General features: G+C 41.7%; 1 protein-coding gene across 8 annotated transcripts in view; it reads left to right on the top strand.

Moving 5' to 3' along the window:
• abl1 (c-abl oncogene 1, non-receptor tyrosine kinase) overlaps positions 1-20,810 on the top strand; it is a 30,989-nt gene extending 10,179 nt beyond the window's left edge. Inside the window, exons 1-11 of one of the 8 annotated variants that reach the window (XM_065965243.1) lie at positions 5,718-6,313; positions 11,656-11,817; positions 12,643-12,938; positions 14,318-14,608; positions 14,785-14,869; positions 15,040-15,217; positions 15,737-15,921; positions 16,075-16,227; positions 16,318-16,407; positions 16,513-16,641; positions 17,486-20,810. In XM_065965243.1, coding sequence (XP_065821315.1) covers positions 6,229-6,313; positions 11,656-11,817; positions 12,643-12,938; positions 14,318-14,608; positions 14,785-14,869; positions 15,040-15,217; positions 15,737-15,921; positions 16,075-16,227; positions 16,318-16,407; positions 16,513-16,641; positions 17,486-19,137 — 3,306 coding nt within the window. In that variant the 5' untranslated portion in view covers positions 5,718-6,228 and the 3' untranslated portion in view covers positions 19,138-20,810. Of the gene's footprint in view, positions 1-5,717; positions 6,314-11,652; positions 11,818-12,642; positions 12,939-14,317; positions 14,609-14,784; positions 14,870-15,039; positions 15,218-15,736; positions 15,922-16,074; positions 16,228-16,317; positions 16,408-16,512; positions 16,642-17,485 lie in introns of those variants that run through there. The other 7 variants (XM_065965244.1, XM_020629861.3, XM_020629859.3 and 4 more) reach the window with 7 other exon arrangements.
• The last annotated feature ends 80 nt before the right edge of the window (positions 20,811-20,890 follow it).

Genomic DNA, 20,890 nt, shown 5'->3' with positions numbered 1-20,890 from the left:
AAATGTTTTCAAATGGGAAATAATGGAATTCCCAACAAGATTAACAACTGAATTTATTGATAAATCGCAATTAAAATGTTAGTCGTGTGACACATGTTGCTCCGTCCATCGCTGACAACAGCAGGTGAGATGACAGAGCTCTCAGGTGCAGAAGGTGCTCTATGGATAAAAGACAGAGTAAGAAGCCTCTGTAGTGACTTCTCATTTAAAGTTGTTTTATAATATATTGTAGGCTACACTTCTCTTCATCAAGCACATTCTTGTATGTGATACAGACAGATAGGCAGCGTGTGGTGGATGAAATTTCCGCTGGAGAGTTGTTGCATGTCATTTGGTAAAATACTGTATATAAATGAATGCTCTTCATGAATGCTCTTCATTTATATGATCTTTTAGTAATGTGAATTGTCTAGACAGGCTACATAAACTTCATTGAATGGTTCAAATATATTTTGCGGCTCCACCAGACGGGAGCCATTTCTGCTGGCAGAAATGGCTCTTTTGATATAAAAGGTTGCCGACCCCTGGATTAGAAGAACATTCAAACACAAAAACAAAACATCAAAATGATACAAATCAGTTTTTAAAACAGACTTCAGATTTCAAAATGATAAATAAAAGCTATCTGTGAAATGTCAAAGTAGATTGTAGGATCAGGCACATCCAGTGTGCAAACAACAGTCAGGCAATCACTTCACATTGCGCTACAGAAATACAACTATACAAAAAAGATTCATTTATAGAGAATTAATTTGATTTTGAACCACACTTTTTATTGAAATGTGTACCAAATGTATTCATTAATTCTGTTCCCAAAGTTTTTGTGTGGGATGAACTGGAGCGTCCCTGAGGAAAAACCCCACACAGACACAGTGGGGACTCCTAAAATTGATTTGGAAGGGTTGATTATATTAAGCTTGGCAAACATGCAGGTTTGTCTCATTTGTAAAGCTGAACAGACCGAGGATTGTTAATGTGTCACCTTAAATGAGAGATGTTTGGCTCCACAGTGTGTGAGCAGATGCCGGGAGCATGCGCATGCCGTGGACTTTATTTTAAAAATGTGTTGAATAACCTCTGCTTTAGGTTCACTAAAAAGCCCAGAGAGTCTCACAGTATACAAACCTTTTTGCCTTGTGTACTCTGCAAAAATATTTCCTTGGTATTTGCTTGCAATGCAACTTTGAACAATGTTGCCCAAACTAGTAACTTATTACCAGTTCTGACGGCTGCTAATGCCCTTAACCTTGAACCAGAGCAGCCACTGTTTGGTTCTTAAGAGTCCGTGCTCCCCTGTGGAGAATACTTAGTGCAGAATTATGTGGAACTCGAAACCCCTTAACCTGATCGGCCAGTCTGCACACCCCAGACTCCCTGGCTGCATTCTCAAGAGGGCCCTGAGTAAACAGCCACACACACACACACACACACACATGCACCCACAGACATGCACCCACAGACACAAACACAGATACATCCATATGCTATATAAATCGTACCTTGCGCTTGTTATTGAAGTACACTTGGCTAAGTACAGATTGCAGTGGCTGCGGGTCAGGTAATAAAGTGGGACGATGAACCACACAGAATAACTAGAACTGACCTACACATCTTTGTCTCCCTCCTCTCTCCCATCCTTTTCTTCCTCTCTAATTAGAGACCTTGCTCAGTCTTAAAGTATAATAACTCTTGTTCCATGACTGTGTGTTCCCACATGCATGGCATAGGTTGGGCTAGAGTCAAAACGGTCTTCAAATGTCACGATGGTTTTGTAACATTTAAAGTTTCGACTTAAGTTATTCATTTATAGTCAAGAATTGAGATATGGTTTATGGATTCTTGTCAACATTATCCTAATGCTCAAACACCATGCGTAGTTGGAATTTTAACACAGTTTATCCTAATGATGCAGGAATCCAACCCGTTTTCTGGTTAAAGCTTTAAAGGGCCGAAGCAGGAGGGGGGTACATGAGAGGAAAAGGGGCAAAAACCATCCCGTGGGTTGATTTACGTCAGCTAACTGTTAACATACACGGCTCGGATTATAAAACTCTAGCGAGCGATTCTCCTATGAGCTCACTTCCAAACAATGTGCTTCATGTTTCTCCATCTGCAACCTTTTTTCCTCTTTCCTCCTTCCTTTTTTTTATAGCCTCTCTCCTCTTCCCTTTAACCTCTCATCCCTCCAACACTTTGTGACTGTGGTGAGTTAATGGGCCTTTCTTAGCGCTGGAGGAAGCCTGCATTTCTTCTTAATTGGATTTTGGGGTGGTGCAAGGGAAGAGCACAAATGTTTGCCATACCAGCACTGCAGCAATGATGTATGTTTCGGTGCCATGTGACTTCATGTTCAGACGATGCGTAACTTCAAAAAGCCACTCAAGACTGCACTGCTAGCATTTAGATGTTGATGTGTGGTTTTATATTAGGTCAGGGAGTCATTTTAAGATTTTAAGCTGTCCAGAATAAAGCTCAACAACTTGACTCCCTTACAGTCATCTCTTGTCACCACTATTTTTATGGATTTGCTTAACTGTTGCCAGGTTAAAGGGCGTGTTAGTACAGCTGTCATCATTTTCTAAAAGATTGTTTGATTTTGGTTTCATGATTTTAAAGAAATAAAAGATATGCCAGTTATATTTGAACATAACTTCTTATAAATAAATAAAGGCTCAAATTTGCTAGAAGGCAAAATGTTGCAACACCACTGACTTCTGGGACAGAGGGGGGTATCAGTTTGACCAAATTGTGTTTACTGTGTCTCTCTTATCAGTAAGGCCGACATTGACCGTGGTGTGTCCTAAAGAGCAGCTGGGGGTTATCAGTAGTCAGACTTAGTCATCTTTGAAGTGTTTCATTTTCCTTTGGTCTTGGCCAAAATTAAAGGAAGGGGTGGAGCAAAAAAAAATACTTGGCTACTGCTGCTTCTCATTTCAGTGATTGAAATCGAAGGCTTATGTGATGATCATATTCCCAATAACAACTAAAACTGTGACACCCCCTAATGCCTTAAATCTCTTAAGTTCTTTTCAGACCTTTATCCAAATCTTTTATCTTGAATCCTTGATCCTTTTGTTTTTAAATATTTGCCACTACAATAATATTGGTAGTTCAATGAGCCCTCCAAGTCATGCCGTCATCAAGAAGTGAAGCAACTGTAAAAAAAAAAAAAAAAAAAAAAGTTTCAAGAAGACATTTCTGGTTGACCCCTTATTAACAATCCCCTTTGTACATCATTCGATATTTGGCATTGATGCAGAGGCAGGATGACGTTTTTTTTGATTAGCAAACCATTTCTGAACTACTCTGACTTTCATGAATCTTCATTAAAGCAAACATGAATATACATTTGAGGTGAACCTTTGTTGGAATCAACATGCTGAGCCATTAGCATATTTAACTGCACTGCACAATGTCTAGCCTTTCTCTCAGAGGTCCATGACCTTAGCTTTCGATTTTCTAGTCTTCTTTTCTTATACTCTTCTCGTATTTCTTACTGTCTTTTATACTGCACATGAATCAGTTTTGCCTTCAGAAACATCTGGTTATTGTTCCCAATCTCCTGCTAGCCAAGTTGACCAGTCAACCAATATTCCTGCAGTCTTTTACATCTTGTGTTATCAGCTGAATAGGTTTGGAAAACCTTGCACATTCATACAGCCATCAGATATACCAACATTTAAGAAGACGTTGTCCATAATTCTTGGTATTCTTGTTTTCAGACACGATGACCACAAAAAAAAACAAGTGTGTTTAATCAGTACAGTTGATAAATGGAGAGACACTAAAACCCATGTGTTATATTTCTTTGAGAGCGTTATTGTGTTGCACTAATAGGTGTTCCTCATTTTGTTTTAAAGAGGATCAGTTATGAAAAATCCACTTTTACAGTGTTTTTGAACATTTATTTGGGTAACCTGAGTGTCTACGACCCACAAATTGTGAAATAAACCCACCCAGTCCTTTTTGTTGTCTGCATAAGTCTTACAACAATGAGAAAAGAGCTCTGTTTCAAATTTGCTCTCCTTGTGACGCCACAGTGGGATTCTGGTAAAAAAAAAAAAAAAAACCTCCTCTCCCCTGATATCTCCACCCATGGACTCCACACCCAGCCTAGAGCAAACCCTTTACGCAGGTCCGCCATTTTTCTTCTCGCTAGCGAAGGAGTGATGTCTACCGGGAAATCTCAGGGGGGGCTCATTGCATTTAAAGAGACACACACACACCAAAACGTAGCATTCTGAGAGAGCTGGTTAATACAGGGTCACAAACCTCCTCTGGTGTTTGATTCATGTTATATTTTGACCATAGCACAGCGCAGATGTTTCATTTAGACCACAGGGGACTGTTTGAAAAGGTGGAAATGGGGTTTAATATGTCCTCTTTAAAAATGCTGTTATTGTATTGTGTGTAATTCACTTAAAGGTTCTTATTTTTAGTCCTCGCCTACTTGGAAGGTTGGGAATTCCAGTGACCCGGTCAGCCAGTTTACTGGTTTGGCATTCCTGCTTTGTGCTATGGTGTCATCAAGCAGGCTTCTGTCCAGTCACAAAAAAAGTGTGACTGGACTTCTTATCTCTGTAGCCATGTTTGTCTTTAAAGTGGAAAAATATTTGCCTGACATAGTCAGCCGATTGCAGCTGCTCTCGTGTCCTTTGAAGATTAAATCTAAAGTGAAAATGACGATTGATGAGCTTTTAAACTGATATACCTAAACCTGGCTTTTTTTTAGTTTTTATTTTTTTAGCTTGTCTGAGTGTTAATAGTGATTCTCTATCATCAATAGATGGACAGCAATAGTCAAATAAATTCATAATTCTAACATTTATTGTCCTGTAAAAAAAGAATTATAGAGTAAACATGAATTGGACTTCACTGCATCACTCGCACTCCTAATGGATTCACGAGGACAGTTACTGTCTGCTTTGATCACATTTTAAAGTATTCACTTGACTTATTACTAGCTGATTTAGTTTTAAAAAAAAGTCACGAACTCTGAATGAGCATTGTATCAAAACGTTTAGGAATATTTTTCATTAAAATGTGTTGCAAGACAGCTGAGCTGCTGCCAATGATTATTCCTTCCTTACATGGCCAATCCACGAGTGCTGTCTGAGCTCACATGGCAAGACATGTTTCTCTGAAGAGCGAAAGATAATTATCTCATTTCAATAATATACAGCTTACTTTATCCCCAGTTAAAATGGCCTGGGGCAAATGAGCCGTGTTTGAGTGGTGTGTGGAGGTCATTGTTTCCTCCCTGTTATTAAGAGCTAAAGTTTTGTCTTTAACAACCCAGTCCCGTTTCCAGAACTGACTCCGCAACCTGTAAACATCTGGGAATACAGAGAGGGAAAAGTAGAGATGAGAAAGAGGACAGTAATAGGGTGAAGGAGGGTAAAGTTGGGGGAGGAGCTTCTTGTAAACATCTCGTACCTTTAACAGAAGGAAAGTAGAATAGTTTAAAATCTTTTCTCAATCAACACTTCACCATTTTAAGTAAGTTGTCTGCAGTTGGCATCATGCATGTTGGCAAGAATTTTGGGTGATTCTCTGCAGTTGTTTGTATTTTTCTTGGTGGGTGCTCGTATGTGTGTGTGTGTGTGGTGGCGCTCTCTCCCTCTCATTGTGTGTCTGCTGCTGGAGGTGGGAGGGCTCAGCTGATGTCATTGAGTGCAGCAGGCTGAGCCTGAAAGAGGCCCTTTGTTGGCAGCTGTAGCACGAGTAGTTCCTGTGCCTCAGATACACTCACACAGGGGGACAGGACATATGAATGGCACCGTCCAGACTGCCCTGCTGCCCACTCAACTGACACATCTACAGGTTTAACAAGCTTTTGGACAGAACCTGCTCTCTTGGATTGTTTTTTTTTTTTTTTTTTATCTTACAAAACTGGAGACAAGAAAAAAGCCAAAGAGCAAAAGAGGGGGAAAAAAAACATGGAGCCGCTCAGCAGAGAAAGTTGATAGACTTTGCCGGACAGCAGACGCCGCTCCTTCAGTTTCGGAAAGGAGTTGGGATAAAAAGGGATTTACAGTAACTGAAAGTAAAGAGGTGAAGATATCCTGTGTATTTTAACACCTTGGCTTGGTGTTTCTTTTCTTTTGTCGGTTTTTATCTTATGATTGAACTTTTCTACTGTTGGACACATGTAGAGGGGGAGCGTTTAACGGGCGTTTTGATTTGAACCAGAAACAACACTTTCCAGCAAGACGCAAAGGAAAGCAAATGAAAATGTTGGAGATATGCCTGAAATTGGTGGGTTGTAAATCTAAGAAAGGCCTCTCGTCCTCCTCCAGCTGTTACTTGGAAGGTAAGAAAACTTTGGGATTGCTGAAGTGTTGTTTTGTAGCTTGGATGGTGTTTTTTTGAAGCTTTACTTTTGAGAACTATTAACCAATCAAAAAGAGATGTCAAGAAGGACAGAGAGCAGAGTCTGGTTAAAAGGGAAAGGATAATAAGAAGTATCACCATGTGACGGCTAAACAATGATTTCTGCACTGTGGAAACAGAAGAATGGGGAGGGGAAAGCAGAGAGTAAGCACAGGGGAGGGTGAGGGAGGCCAGACACACTGGCTAGCTGAAGAGGAAAGAAGTGGAAAAAGAGACTGAGAGGAGAATACAAGGAAATCTGACTCCTGGTCGTGTCCCACTTAACTTTTGTTTATGAGGAGAGGGGATCTAATCTCAGTCCGTGCTTTCCTTTTCAGTTCTCTTCTACGTTCAAGTACTTGGAGGATTTTGCGTGCTTCAGTAATTAACTTAGAAGATTATGATCTATTCATTTACCTTTTTTGAGTAGACTATGGATTACTTCTTTTCCAAAGACCCCATTACACCGATCTCATCACACTTAATGTATGTAATTGATTTACCCATGATGTGTGATTGGGACATGAGGGGAATTCGAAGAAATCCCGGCTGGTCATGATCAACATAGTAATTGATTTGTGATGGAAAAGTCAGTGGAGGATTATGTGCGCCAAAGATTGCGTAACCAAATGATTTAATAGAGTTAATAGTCCTGGTACGCTCTCCACTGAAGTGGATGACTGTGATAAAGTGTCTCTAATTTCCAGCCCATATGGTCCAAGGCACAGCAAACTCTAAACGAAAATGTTCCACTGCAAAGCTAACTTTTCTACCTGAACGCTTTGTTAGGCCGACGCTAACTTGAATATTTCTTCGATATCAGATGTGTAGGAGCTCTACAGAAACAGGAGAAGGGGATTTGAAGATTTTAGGGCACCTTGTAGTTTAAAAAAAAAAACATTGGAAACTCTGTGTTGCCTTTTTATCATCTGACCTTCCCTGTTCTCTTCCTTTGAATCCTGGAACAAGCCCTCCAATATCTTACAGCATGAGAACCATATCAAATGTACGATCTGTATCACTTCCTACTCGAGTGATGACCGCTGATGCAAAGAGAAATATGTAAGCCAGAGATGTTCTTTTTCTATGCCTCAGAAATATGGGATTGGGGACTAGAGCCAACATACTGGAAATGGAAGTGGACCACACTGTATTTGACTTTTTGGACCCATGCTACTGTTTGTGTTTATTGTGCCTGCTAGTAAGCTGCATTCTCCTTTTACCCATGGTGTAAATTAGCTCATTAACAATGACTACAACCCAAACCAGCAAAAAAATCTTCTTCTTTTTTTTAAGTAGTCTGTTTGATTACATTTCTTGTGTAGTTGTAGCCATGAATGCTTTATATTTCATTATATTGAGGTTCATCTCAGAAGTGCAGCCAAGCCATGCATCAAATTCTCACTTTTTCTGTCTCACTCACCTCAGTTTCCTTTATGACATCTTTTTATTTCCATGTCTCTCTCTTCTTTCTGAGAGCTTGTGTTGTCACCGTCCATGTGTCAGTGTGCCGTCATCCTCTCACAAAGAGCTGTGGTATTTGTGGCCCGTAAAGTGGACATGTGTGGCATGGGCTGGTCAGATGTGCTGCCCGCATACTTTATGACCAGGCCAAACTCTTGGACAAATGGTATGTCTATCTTGTTCTGAGGTCTGAATCATGCCTTTGACCTCAGCTTAAACACAGATTCAGCCAGAAAGCATTAAACACAATTTGTATTATTTATAAATAATAGTGTTATCTGTAACTGGGGATATACCACACTTGTTAATGTGAGCAGGAATACAGGGGAGATGTAATATCTGTCTACATTTTCTGCATTAATTCAAAAATGTAACAATATCAAGCATGTGTAAATGTAATCCCTGAGGGTTTTTTTTGTTGATTTTAGTAAAAGCAGCTAAATGAGAGCAAGATGATGATCAAACATTTTTCATATGCAACTGAACTGAGTTCACTGTCTGTTACTGGCTAGCCATTGACAACAGTTATCACTGCATGCTTATAGAATGACACTTTTTTTTTCTCTTTCGTCAGTATGTGATGTGGGGAAAAACTCTGTTTCTACTCGGCATTAGGCCTGTAGATACCCGCAACTTTTCTAGCTGAGGGAAGGACCCCTGATTGTTGCTTTTAAAAACCTTTGAGGATAAGAACCACCTATGAGATTATAAACCAAGCTGTATGATCCAGCTGAAACTCAGTGTAGTGTCCTCACTAGCAAAATGGCAGGTTTGTTACCACCGCATTTGGCTTTGATTGTCTCAATGTGCCCCTAGAAGTTCATGAGCAAACCGTTGCAGAAGAGGCTGTGTGGAAGTCTCTCACCAGCTTCTCACTATACAGATGCCTGCAACTTGTCAACAATGTCATGTGATTGGCTGGTGGCGCCATATGTTCTGTTAACTTCCTTAGGATTGTACTATTTTTATGCTTGTATGCTATATATTGTTTGTTTACTTATTGCTTCAAGGATCTAGCAAGAAATATGTTTTCCAACTATGAGTACAAAGCTGCTCCCCCGTCACAGAAGCTCATAAAATGTAATCCCTGTCTTAAAAATTAAATATACGGATGACATTTTTAAAGAGAGAAAGAAAGAAATTCTAGGCAGTTTCCTCTCTAAGATCGTTGCCAAAGACAACAAAAAGACTATGCAGACAACACAGATTTATACACTAAAAGCCCTAGTAAGTGGATTCAGCAGTGCATTGATTGGTTGTGTGTCTAAACTTTCTCCAGTGAATCAAAGATCAAATTGAAATGAATATATCTTGAATCAAAGCACAAGTTATAAATGTAGTGTTTAGCTTCTAACGTTAAAGACCACAAACGAGGCCAGAAATCTCAGAGTAGAACATGTAGTGTTCATGTTTGTCCCAGAACTGATTTTCAAATACTGCAGTTGGTTTATGAAGCACTAACTGGTTAAGGCCCAACACACATTTCTAATGTGCTGCAGCGTTATGAACCATGCAGACTCTCAGATGGTCCAGGTCAGGTCTGCTCTCTGCCTCCAGAGTCTAAGCTAAACATGGATATAGCAGCCTTCAGTTTTATTGCAACACATGTGGAACAAACTCCCAGAAAACGGGCTTGAATTTAAGGCTTCTAATTGTCAGCAGCTGCATTTTATGTGCAATACCCCATGAAATATCTACACTGTTCAACACTGCACATGTATATTTGTAAATATTGTTCATATATTCAATTCCCTGTGCTTGTTCATAGCTTATTATTTCATCACATACATTTTATTCTATATCTATTTCTTTATTTCCTACTTCTATACCGTGTTCAACTGTAACAACCAAATTTCCCCGTGGATTTATTAATATCTTCCTACATCGTCATTTTATTTTCTGTATTATGTGAAAAGAACTTTGAATATTCTTGTTGTTAGTGTTCCTCCGCTTCTCTTTTATTGTGTAAATCCATAGTTGCATGCAGCTTTATAGTGACTCCAGTCTGCCTTGATGAGCAACATTCACTCGGTGCATGTTGTTCTTTCCCCAAGGTAAAGCAACTTTCTTGCATTTCTTACTCGACGTTGTAACATCTAAAGGTTGTGGAGGAGTTTTTGGCAGATTTTCTTCCACCTCGGTCTCCTTCAGACCAGACAGACCTTAGCAGTCTGTCATCAGGCATAATGTCTGCAAAAGATTAGATGAGCTCACTGCTTATCCTTTGCAGAAACTCACTTTAGATCTGTGGAATTTTTTTCGAGCTAACATCCACTTATGCAATGAACGTGGTGAGTAATTTGTGATTTGCTACATTGTGCAGCTGGGGGACTTGGTGTTGCTCCAGTTTTTTTTTTTTTTTTTTTTTTCAGCAAATGAATACAAAATATTGTCTTTCAGATAAACAGCCTTGATGATGCCAAATGTATCATCCCATTAGGTTTTCCAAGGGAAGTCTAGAAAAATATGGAAAAAGTTATATTTTTCTTGCATGACACAATTTTGGCATGAAGCACATTTATAGTTTGGGAACTGCGTTTTAGCTTTTATATGTGTTTTGGGTAGTTTTATAGTTGCACAAGATCATAATTGTTAAATTACTAAAGCAACGTATTAAAAGTCAATATGTCTTTCTTGTGTTACCAAATCCTCAGACTCTGTGGTCACCATGTCTCTTTCTGTTATTTCTCTGTCTGTTTGGCTTCATTTAACTGTTCAAACTGACTTAAAAGTAAATTAAATTGTGCCTTATTTCCTAAAAACTTAAAAACACAAACAACTGTAATTCGTCAAAACAAAGAAATAAGAGGAATATCGTGTGCTATAGGCATTTTTCCATCTATCATTTAAATCAGCATTGCTGTGTTTGGCCTGTGTTACGTTAAGTCATCATATGTCATTAGTAGTCATACTGAGATCTGGGGGAATTCAAAGAAAAAGTTCAGACTGGAACAGACATTTTTGTTTGAAAATATTGAATCCTCGTATCTCATTGCTGTTTGTGAAACAATCCCTGTAAAGTGAGAGCTTAGTCCAGCTTCAGTCTGCTGTCTCTGTTGGAAGGATGTGGGTGTTTGTAGGCTTGGGGGTTGAAATGTAAGATGTCTCTAAAACATGTGTGACAACAGCTGAGCAAGACACACAATCTGGAGTGAAAAGGTTTCACTTTGCTTTCCTTTGGTCTCTCTTCCTCTTAAAACAAGTTTCTTGATTTAAGATTATTATGATTTTCCACGTTTTGTAATTAAGCCATCAGTTTTACTGTTTTATAATTGCGATAATCCAAGCTGTCTGTAATTAACATGACTTAACATTAAAGCACTTTGAACTCTCTTTACCTGTGAAAACAGGCACATCCCATCCATGCTGCATTTGCAGAGAAGATTCATGCCGAGACAAATTCTCACGGTCTGACATGTGGCAGTCGTCTAGGTATTCAAGAAAATGAAGAGATAATCCAGGAAATGAAAAGTATTACAGACAGCAGGTCACATGATCAGGTTTAGGGCTCTAATCCCACGTTCGGAATTACAGCTGTGATGGCCTGCTTGTTGGGGCAAGGCTGTGTTAAAGAGATGAAGAAGAATTTAAAAGACAAACCGAGAGGGAGCAGTTGACATTGCTGCTGAATCATCCTGAGTGTGTATGGCTGTATGGGAAAATGGCTTTACAATGAAACCACACACAACACATGCTGACATATTTCCCTTGGTTTCCTCTCATAAATGCATTGTTTGAAGTATCCACCCTCAAATTCTAGTAAAGTGCATGTTTTTTCTGATGTACTGTTTATTAATTTTTTTACATTTTTTTCAGAAGCTCTCCAGAGACCAGACTTTGAGAGTCAGGGTCTGACAGAAGCGGCTCGCTGGAACTCCAAAGAGAACCTGTTGGCTGGACCCAGTGAGAATGACCCCAACCTGTTCGTCGCACTCTATGATTTTGTCGCAAGCGGTGACAACACACTCAGCATCACTAAAGGTAAAGGAGGAGAACAACAATACAATACACAGCGCTGTCCTTTTTATATGCATCCGTTTTTTGTGCTCATCTCGGACAGAGGATTTGAAAGTGCAGTGTGGTTCTATCAGCATGGCAGTAATGATGATCAGAGTTCACATTCTGGATAAAACTCCCTGTAGCTAGATGCTGTAAGTTGACATGCAAAGGGACATGTATCTAGCTAAGTTGACTATCGACATGTTAATGCATAGAAATGTGCATATTTGCTTTTTTTTGTCTCCTTCCCCCTCTATCTCCATCCATGACTGACTCTCACTTCCTGACAATGGTCCCAAGCATGGACTGTAAAACAATACCACAGACGGATCACACAAACAGAGGAAGGAAGAAAAGAACATATGCACCGGAATAAACAAGAACATGTCCTGTGTGACATTACTTTCCAGGGCTTAATATGAGGCATGGTGCATAAGATTGTTGATTTTACTTTGGTTCTATACAGCAGTATTACACACGGTTTAGGATTTGGAAGTTTAGCAAAGATTTTGATGTGGAATTCGTAGTTGTTTTCTTTTCTTGTATACCTTCCAACCAGAGAATAGACATACCTTTCTTTGAATGTAAACCCCATGGCTGGTAGAAAAGAAAAGTCCCTGACAGAATCATGATGTGAGGAAACTTGACACTAGATGCAGTGACTTCCTGCATGTCTGACTTACAACATGCTGAGTCACAACAGTTCAACCTTCTGTAATAACTCTCATGAATGAGCTGCATGATAATGTCAACAAAAGCAGCCGATGAGATATTTGCAGGTCTAATATTTCAACTTCTGTTTCCTAGGAGAGAAGCTGCGTGTGCTGGGTTACAACCACAATGGCGAATGGTGCGAGGCACAGACCAAGAATGGCCAGGGTTGGGTGCCGTCCAACTACATCACCCCTGTCAACAGCCTTGAGAAGCACAGCTGGTACCATGGGCCCGTGTCACGCAACGCCGCAGAGTACCTGCTCAGCTCGGGCATCAACGGAAGTTTTCTGGTCCGCGAGAGCGAGAGTAGCCCCGGCCAGAGGTCCATCTCTCTGCGGTACGAAGGGAGAGTCTACCATTACAGGATTAACACTGCATCTGACGGCAAGGTAGGCATTGGGTTTTTAACATTCCAAGATTTCCAATGCAAAGTGAAAAAACTTAATAATCATTTTATTTACTTAGTTTCCATAAAATACTCCAAAAAGCTATGAGGTTTTACATGATGTGTTGTAAAAATTCCAAAATGTAAAAGAAGGCAGGCGACTTCAGATCATATATGAGGAATCCGTATATCCCCCACAGTCATAATAGATACATCTCGGCAATATTTCATCATATGCACACACAGCTGACTTTTTTTTCTGTGGGATTCCCCCAAAACACGCCATGTCAGTCGAGAAGCCACTGCCATTTTGGCTCTGTCACCCTCCTGTCGTGATGCAGTGAGGTGAGCTGGCATGAGGAACTCTAGCTATGACAAGAATGCTTCTAACCACCGCTGTGCTGCCTCATAATGGCCAGCAGACGGCCGGCCAGACACTGACGCCCATGCTAAGACATGCATTAGCAAAGACAGATGCAGCCAAGTATGCACACACACACGCGCGCGCACATGCGCACACACACACACACACACACACACACAAAATGACGAACACACAAAAAAAAACGGTTCCCCGTCTTGTATTGTTTTCCATGCTCCCACTGAGCTGAAACTCAAGAGTCTGGTATGATAGACTCCTCCGATAATTTTAGATTACCTCAGCACTCTAAGCTGCAAATCTGACCTCTGTGATTAACACTGCTCTGAATAACTAAGATTTTTTCTAGTTTTTTTTCCCACTAAGATTTCGTAGATGGTCAAGGTTTAAGCCAAGAGAGCGGCCAACTGACCATTAAATCCTCTTTACATTTCAAAGGTCTTTCCACTGCAGTCAAGGTTGCTCCTTTTTTCTCTTTTTTTTTTTCCTCCATGTGCCCTCAGCTCGCTCAAAGAGCCATTTCACAAGTAATGAAATGCACAGCACACATTGTAGAGCAAATCATTTCTGGCTTATGTAAGACTCGGACAATGGAAAAGACTGTGTCCACTGAGCCCTGACCAATATCCTTCCATCTGCCAGTTTCCTGAGTACTGCTTTGTAGGTTTTCAATGGGCTTGGGCTGGTGATATTTAGGATGATATTTAGGTGTTGTTTTGTGAAGATTTAACACGATTGTTTCATGCTTTTTAATACTCCAGTTGTTTGTTTAATGATGCTTATTGTTTGTAGACAAGATGTGTAAACTTACCTTTTTTTTACCATTACTAGTCATGTTGTATCCACTTTCTTTAAATAAACTTCTTGGTATTTTATCAGACTTTATCAGGAAAAAAAAGACCTATGGCAGATATTTGATGAAGATTATTGTTTTCTCAGCTGTTAAAACTCTGTCCATTATCCCCAGATGAACTGACCTCTCATACACATCTACTCAAATGTAGAATCTCTTTCTCCTGCAGCTGTACGTCTCGTCTGAAAGCCGTTTCAACACACTGGCAGAACTGGTGCACCACCATTCCACGGTGGCCGACGGCCTCATCACCACGCTGCACTACCCGGCGCCCAAACGCAACAAGCCCACCATCTACGGCGTTTCTCCCAACTACGACAAGTGGGAGATGGAGCGCACTGACATTACCATGAAGCACAAGCTGGGAGGGGGTCAGTACGGGGAGGTGTACGAGGGTGTTTGGAAGAAGTACAACCTCACCGTGGCTGTCAAGACACTCAAGGTAAAAAGAGGCGATGTTAAACTTACGGGCAAACATTTGATACCTACTCTTATCTCAAGTGTAACATTGTGTTAATTCTAAATCTTTATTATACCTGAATAATGCTACCATCTGCTGTTACAAACAGGCAACTGCAACCTTTGCTTTTCTCACTTTTTGGTCATCATTTGGTTTAGGAGGATACCATGGAGGTGGAGGAGTTCCTCAAAGAAGCTGCTGTCATGAAAGAGATCAAACACCCCAACCTAGTACAACTCTTAGGTATGCAGACTATTCCAGACGAGCCCTTGATTTGTCATCTTTTTTCTCTTAACAATCAATCATCTTGAACAGGACAAAGAGTTGGTTAAAAAGAAAAAAAGTGAGATACAAACATAAACTCTTTAGTGAATTTTGATGCCTTCTGTTTTGTATTCTTGTTTCCTTGTTAGGTGTGTGCACACGGGAGCCACCGTTCTACATAATCACAGAGTTTATGACCCACGGGAATCTACTAGACTACCTGAGAGAGTGTAACAGAGAGGAGGTCAATGCAGTGGTGCTGCTCCACATGGCCACACAGATCTCCTCTGCCATGGAGTACCTGGAGAAAAAAAACTTTATCCACAGGTTGGTGCACAGATTATGCTTCTCAGTTTCCATTATACCTGTGTTATGACATATTTTGTCTCAGTCAGATCTGGAAGAATACTACAGAGTGGAAAAAAAAAAAAATGTTTTGTATTTTCCCTTTTCTCCCTCATCCCCCGAGCTGCTCTCCTCTCACTCTCTCATCCTGTCACAGACAAGTCAATGTTGTAACGTAGCCTGTTTGTTCTGGCTCGTTTAACACGGCCTTTTGAGAAGAGATAAGATGATTTATGTCTTTCGTATTTGCCAAAGTGCATTTTAATTGTCAAACCTGACAAGACACAGCTTGTGACTCTTCTGTATGCAAAACATCTGTGGAAATCCAACACTTCATTTGATGTCGTAACAAGACTCTAGATACTTTTGTTCTTTGTCTTCTTATCAACTGAAGTATATGAAAGCCAGCTATGATCATTCTTTTCAACTAGTTTTTTTTTAAGTCTCTTTCTGATCTCAAAAGTGTATCATTCACTCTCTCCTCTGTATTGTCTCCTGCAGGGACTTAGCTGCTCGAAACTGTCTGGTCGGGGAGAATCACTTGGTGAAGGTTGCAGACTTCGGCCTGAGCAGGTTAATGACTGGAGACACCTACACAGCTCATGCTGGGGCGAAATTCCCCATAAAGTGGACTGCTCCAGAGAGTTTGGCCTACAACAAATTTTCTATTAAGTCTGATGTCTGGGGTAAGTTTGATCCAAGATGAACAGATAACATTAACCTGTATTCCTTTAGTTACTGTTTAATATTGAGAAACAAATTGAATTCTTGACATTTATTGGTTGCATGACTCGTGTGTTTGTGTGTATATATAATAGTCTTGTACCTCCCTTTATTAGCATTTGGCGTTCTACTGTGGGAGATCGCCACCTACGGGATGTCCCCCTACCCCGGCATTGACCTGTCCCAGGTGTACGAGCTGCTGGAGAAAGACTACCGCATGGACCGGCCTGAAGGCTGCCCTGAGAAGGTCTATGAGCTCATGAGGGCCTGTGAGTAGCAAAACTTGGTCATCCCAAATATGAATAAAAGGCACCCAATTCTATGTGAAACACCCATTTGTTTTTTTTGTTTTGTCATAGGTTGGAGATGGAACCCTTCAGAACGTCCATCTTTTGCTGAAACACATCAAGCTTTTGAGACCATGTTCCAAGAGTCCAGCATCTCTGACGGTCAGTGCCTCCTTTTTTTTTGTATCCATAGATGTCCTTATTGCTATGAACACATTGATTGCAATGTGTTGTTGCTCCTTAAATCTCGTCTGTTTGTGTTTGTAGAAGTGGAAAAGGAACTGGGAAAGAAAGGGAAGAAGGCGACTTTAGGCCCCATCCAGCAGGCTCCAGAGCTGCCAACCAAAACCAGAACACTCCGCAAAAACATGGACAACCGAGATGGAGACAGTCCAGGTGAAGCACGCACAACCTGTCCGGCCTTCGATGCCTCAACTCGTAAAATAGTCTACTATTACACTAAAGGAAAATCTTAACAAAAACTGTGTATTTTTGTAGAAAATGGCAAATGCACCAATTGAGGCAAAATCTTTAGAGCTCATTTAGAAAAAATGAACACTTACTTTCATTCAGATTAACTTGTTTTCTTTTCATTTCACTTCAAAAGAAGGCAGGCTATGCATTTAACACCCTTTAAGACTAAGTGCAGTCTAAGGGCTCATTCGTACTAGGAGGCCCTCTAATGCTCCTGGATTACGCAAGGCAGGGATTGATTATACCTCATGTCCACGTTGCCTTCCCATTCTTGAACTCGTGCGTGAGCAACCGTATGGTGCAGGAGCACATCTCTTTGAACTGTGCTATCCTGTGTTATCTGATAAGTAAATAACCTTTTATGCAAGGTGGGAACCAACCACAATGCATCAGGAGGAGTGATTGAGAGCTTATGAGAGACAACGTACCGAGGTGGTCTGGCACACATTTATCCAGATTGGTTTGGTAGATGAGACCGCCCCTGCATCCTAGGCAACATTAAGGACCAACCCCTGTGAGACCCGAAGTGTTCAAGGGAGACGCGATGTTAATGCAAAGTGTAAACGCCTGCACATCATTTCTGTCCACCTGTTATATGTTTACCCTGGATGGATGTTAATGCAAGGTATAAACAGGGCCTCAGTCTCCGTTTCTCAAGCCCATTCACTTTTTTTCCCCAGTATAACTATGTAATTTAAGATTGATTACCAGTATGGTATTATTCTCTATCACTGCTGATTCTCTGGTTCTTTTGGCTTTTTCTCAGACCTTGTGGATCTCGAAGTAGCAGTTTCGTCACCCATGCTCCCCAGGAAAGAGCGCCCCGTCCTGGACAGTAACCTGAATGAGGATGACCGCCTGCTGCCCAAAGACAAGGACAAGACACGAGGCAGTGGCTTTTTGAGTCTCATTAAGAAAAAGAAGAAGAATGCTCCTGCCCCGCCCAAACGCAGCTCCTCTTTCAGAGAGATGGACATCCATCCCGACAGGAGGGGCATGACTTCAGATCCTCGAGACAGTGAGAGCTTCAACAATGGCGCAGCTGTTAATGATGTCACACATGGCCTGGACTGTGCCAAGTTCCTGAGTATTAACAATAATGGGGCAGGGGGAATCCCCAATGGAGCGCCTACATACCCAGGACCCTTGTTTCCGAGGAAGAAGGGAGCTCCTGCGGTGCCTGGTCCTGGAGGAAAAGCAGCGACGACGCCACCCAGTGAGGAGGAATCTATGTCTAACTCAAAGCGCTTCCTCTGGTCCTCCAGCATGCCCATAGGCTCAGATGGCACTGAATGGAAGTCTGTTACTCTGCCGCGAGACCTCGGCCAGAGACACTTTGACTCAGGCACATTTGGGGGCAAACCAGCTCTACCACGCAAGAGAACAAGCGAGCAAAAAGGGGAGAACGCACCTCGAACAGGCACCTTGACTCCACCGCCTCGTCTGAACACCTCGTCAGATGTGTCCTCTGCTTTCTTAGGCAAAGACTCTGATCCCAGTCCTGGTTCAAGTCCCCAGGCGTTGACACCTAAGGTTGTAAGACCAGGGCTGCCCGGGCTGGAGAACTCCAGGACAAGTGCTCTCCATGCTGAGCTCCTCAAGCCCAATGTGTTCCCAGCTTTAGGTGCAGCAGGGGATGAGTGCCGGGCCCGCAGAAACAAGCACTCTGCGGACTCCTCATCCATCAGGGAAAGAGGGAAAATTCAGAAACCCAAACCAGCTCCACCTCCACCACCCACTAATGCCAAAACAGGCAAGATTTCCCGCAGTCCCACTATAGATCCCCCTTCCCCCTCATCCACCACCTCGGACTTCAAAACAAACCCCACAACCACTGCAAATGACCAAGCCCGCTCCCCCCTCAGCGAGGGCTCCAAGAAGCTGCCCCTGGGCTGCTCTTCTAAACTTCAACCGTTAAAGACCTCCAACTCCTCTTCATCAGTGACCACCTCCCTCTCCAGCCAGAGCCTCGGGGGCTTCTCTTCCTCCCTTGCCTCCCCCAGCGATCAGAGCTCACCCAACGCTTTCATCCCCCTAGTGAACACCCGACGCTCCCTCCGCAAGACTGCACCCCGTCAAGGATCGGAGCGCACCCCCAACTCAGCCGTGACGCGGGAGATGGTGCTGGAAGGCACCGAGCTACTCCGTGCAGCAATTTCTCGTAACTCGGAGCAGACGGGTAGCCACAGCGCCGTGCTGGAGGCCGGAAAGAACCTGTCCAAGTACTGCATGAGCTACGTCGACTCCATACAGCAGATGAGGAACAAGTTTGCCTTCCGCGAGGCCATCAACAAGCTTGAGACAAGCCTGCGTGAGCTGCAGATCTGCCCCACCGCCACAGGGGGTGCCAATGCACAGCAGGACTTCAGCAAGCTGCTGTCCTCTGTCAAAGAGATCAGTGACATTGTTCAGAGGTAGCGCCATTAAAAACTCAGACTACCAAGACATTAAACTGACATGAATTGTGTCTCACACTACCCTTTTTTTTTTCCTGAGCATGCGCATGAAATTGTGGTCCATGCCGAGCTCATGTTGGAGATTTGAGGGTAAAACCGACAGTAGAGCAGCAGCTGAGTTTATATGACTGAACACTCTGAAACACTTAAGCCTGTGGTTATTGTGGATGGAATCAAAGAATTCTCTCTGTGGACGTTGAGACAGTTTGCAATATTGAAAAAAAGCCTTAACCATGAATGAACGGTGTCTTTTAGCCTTAATGAGAGGCTCGGGGCCAATCCTTTTTCAACATGACTTTTCACCAATCATTTTTGAAAATGTCGTGTTTTTTGTACTCTAGTTTTCCCCCTTTGTCCCCGTCACTAGTAAAAGAAAGCCCTGTTACTTTTGTTTCCAGTATTGTTATTATTTGAGCTTTCATTAATGCCAATGACAATGAGCATACACAAAACACTAAACCTCATCTTGTTTTAGGATGCCTTGAAAACACTTAAATGACTCATCTCTTTGAAATTCTCCATAAAAAAATTTGCGATTCAGTGTTCATAACCTGATGCCTCTTTAGAACACGTCCCAACACTTTCCATTGCTTCTATACCCGGTCATCATGTGATGAAAACAGTGTTTGGTCTGTATGAATGCCTTTTTGCAGTATTTGCAACCATGTGCCATAAAGTAATAATGGGAGCAAACAAATGAGGTAGAATGAGCCTTCACCTTTTTGCTTCACTGCACAATTTGGTAACAACTAGTGCCTTAATGCTATTGGCTGAATTGTTCCAGGTGGTTAGGAATAGTTGTTTGATTGCCATACCAAAAAACGTTCGTTTGGGACCAGGGTGCAAGGTCTGCAACTCAGTGGATCTGACTGACTTTTCTTTTATGTCGTCCTAAGTCTGGACTTTTTTTTTTTTTTTAAATAGTTTTTCCTTCTACTTTTTCTACATGCCAGTCACAAAAGCCATCAGTAGCAGCCAGCCAGCCTACAGTAGCAGGCTGTTCTGTCTGTTAAGAGGGATCACAGACAGAAGCAGCGTTTCCTCTACCACAGAACGGCCTTCTGGCCTGAGAGAATTAACTCTGATCAAGGGGTTTTGTCCTGTGGTTCAAAAATGCTGTTTCTAATGCATTTCCACCCCAGAAAAAAAATAAATATCCTGGGGGAAACACTGGACTGAAATGTTTGTGGATGTCACTTGCTGTCTTACATAAAAATGTATAAATGAGAAGCTGACCATTTTAAACTAAAAACGCCCATGAAATTCCACTGTAACGTCAGAAGTTCTTTTATGCTAGTCTACATCGACATTTTCAGTGTTTGTGCTGTAGTCGTTTCACCCCATGTGCCCCGTCTGACTGCGATGCCTGAGGACACAAGTCAACCACAAGCTGGCTTGACTTCAGCACGGTACTGTCAGTGTTGGCTTTGTTTTTTATATATATATAAAAATCCTTCTCTTTTTACAACCATACCACTACTCTACTTGTGTGTCTTAGCCTCCTCACCAATTTTGTAAACAAACTATGCCTTCTCTTGTAAATACGATTTTGTTTACCTATTTGTTTCTCCCTCTAGCCTTGGTGCAATTTTTTGTTGCAATAAAATACAAAGCAGTTCTGCTACTTGAAATACATCACTGAGTCTTGTGCTTTTTTTTTACCCACTGGTGATATTTAACTAGAGCAAACCTTTGTACCGACCCGTTTCATATCT

This window comes from Labrus bergylta, chromosome 17, assembly GCF_963930695.1.
Source record: "Labrus bergylta chromosome 17, fLabBer1.1, whole genome shotgun sequence".
Lineage (NCBI taxonomy): Eukaryota > Metazoa > Chordata > Actinopteri > Labriformes > Labridae > Labrus > Labrus bergylta.
Note: the sequence above shows the minus strand (reverse complement) of the source record. Positions and strands in the feature narration are given on the sequence as shown.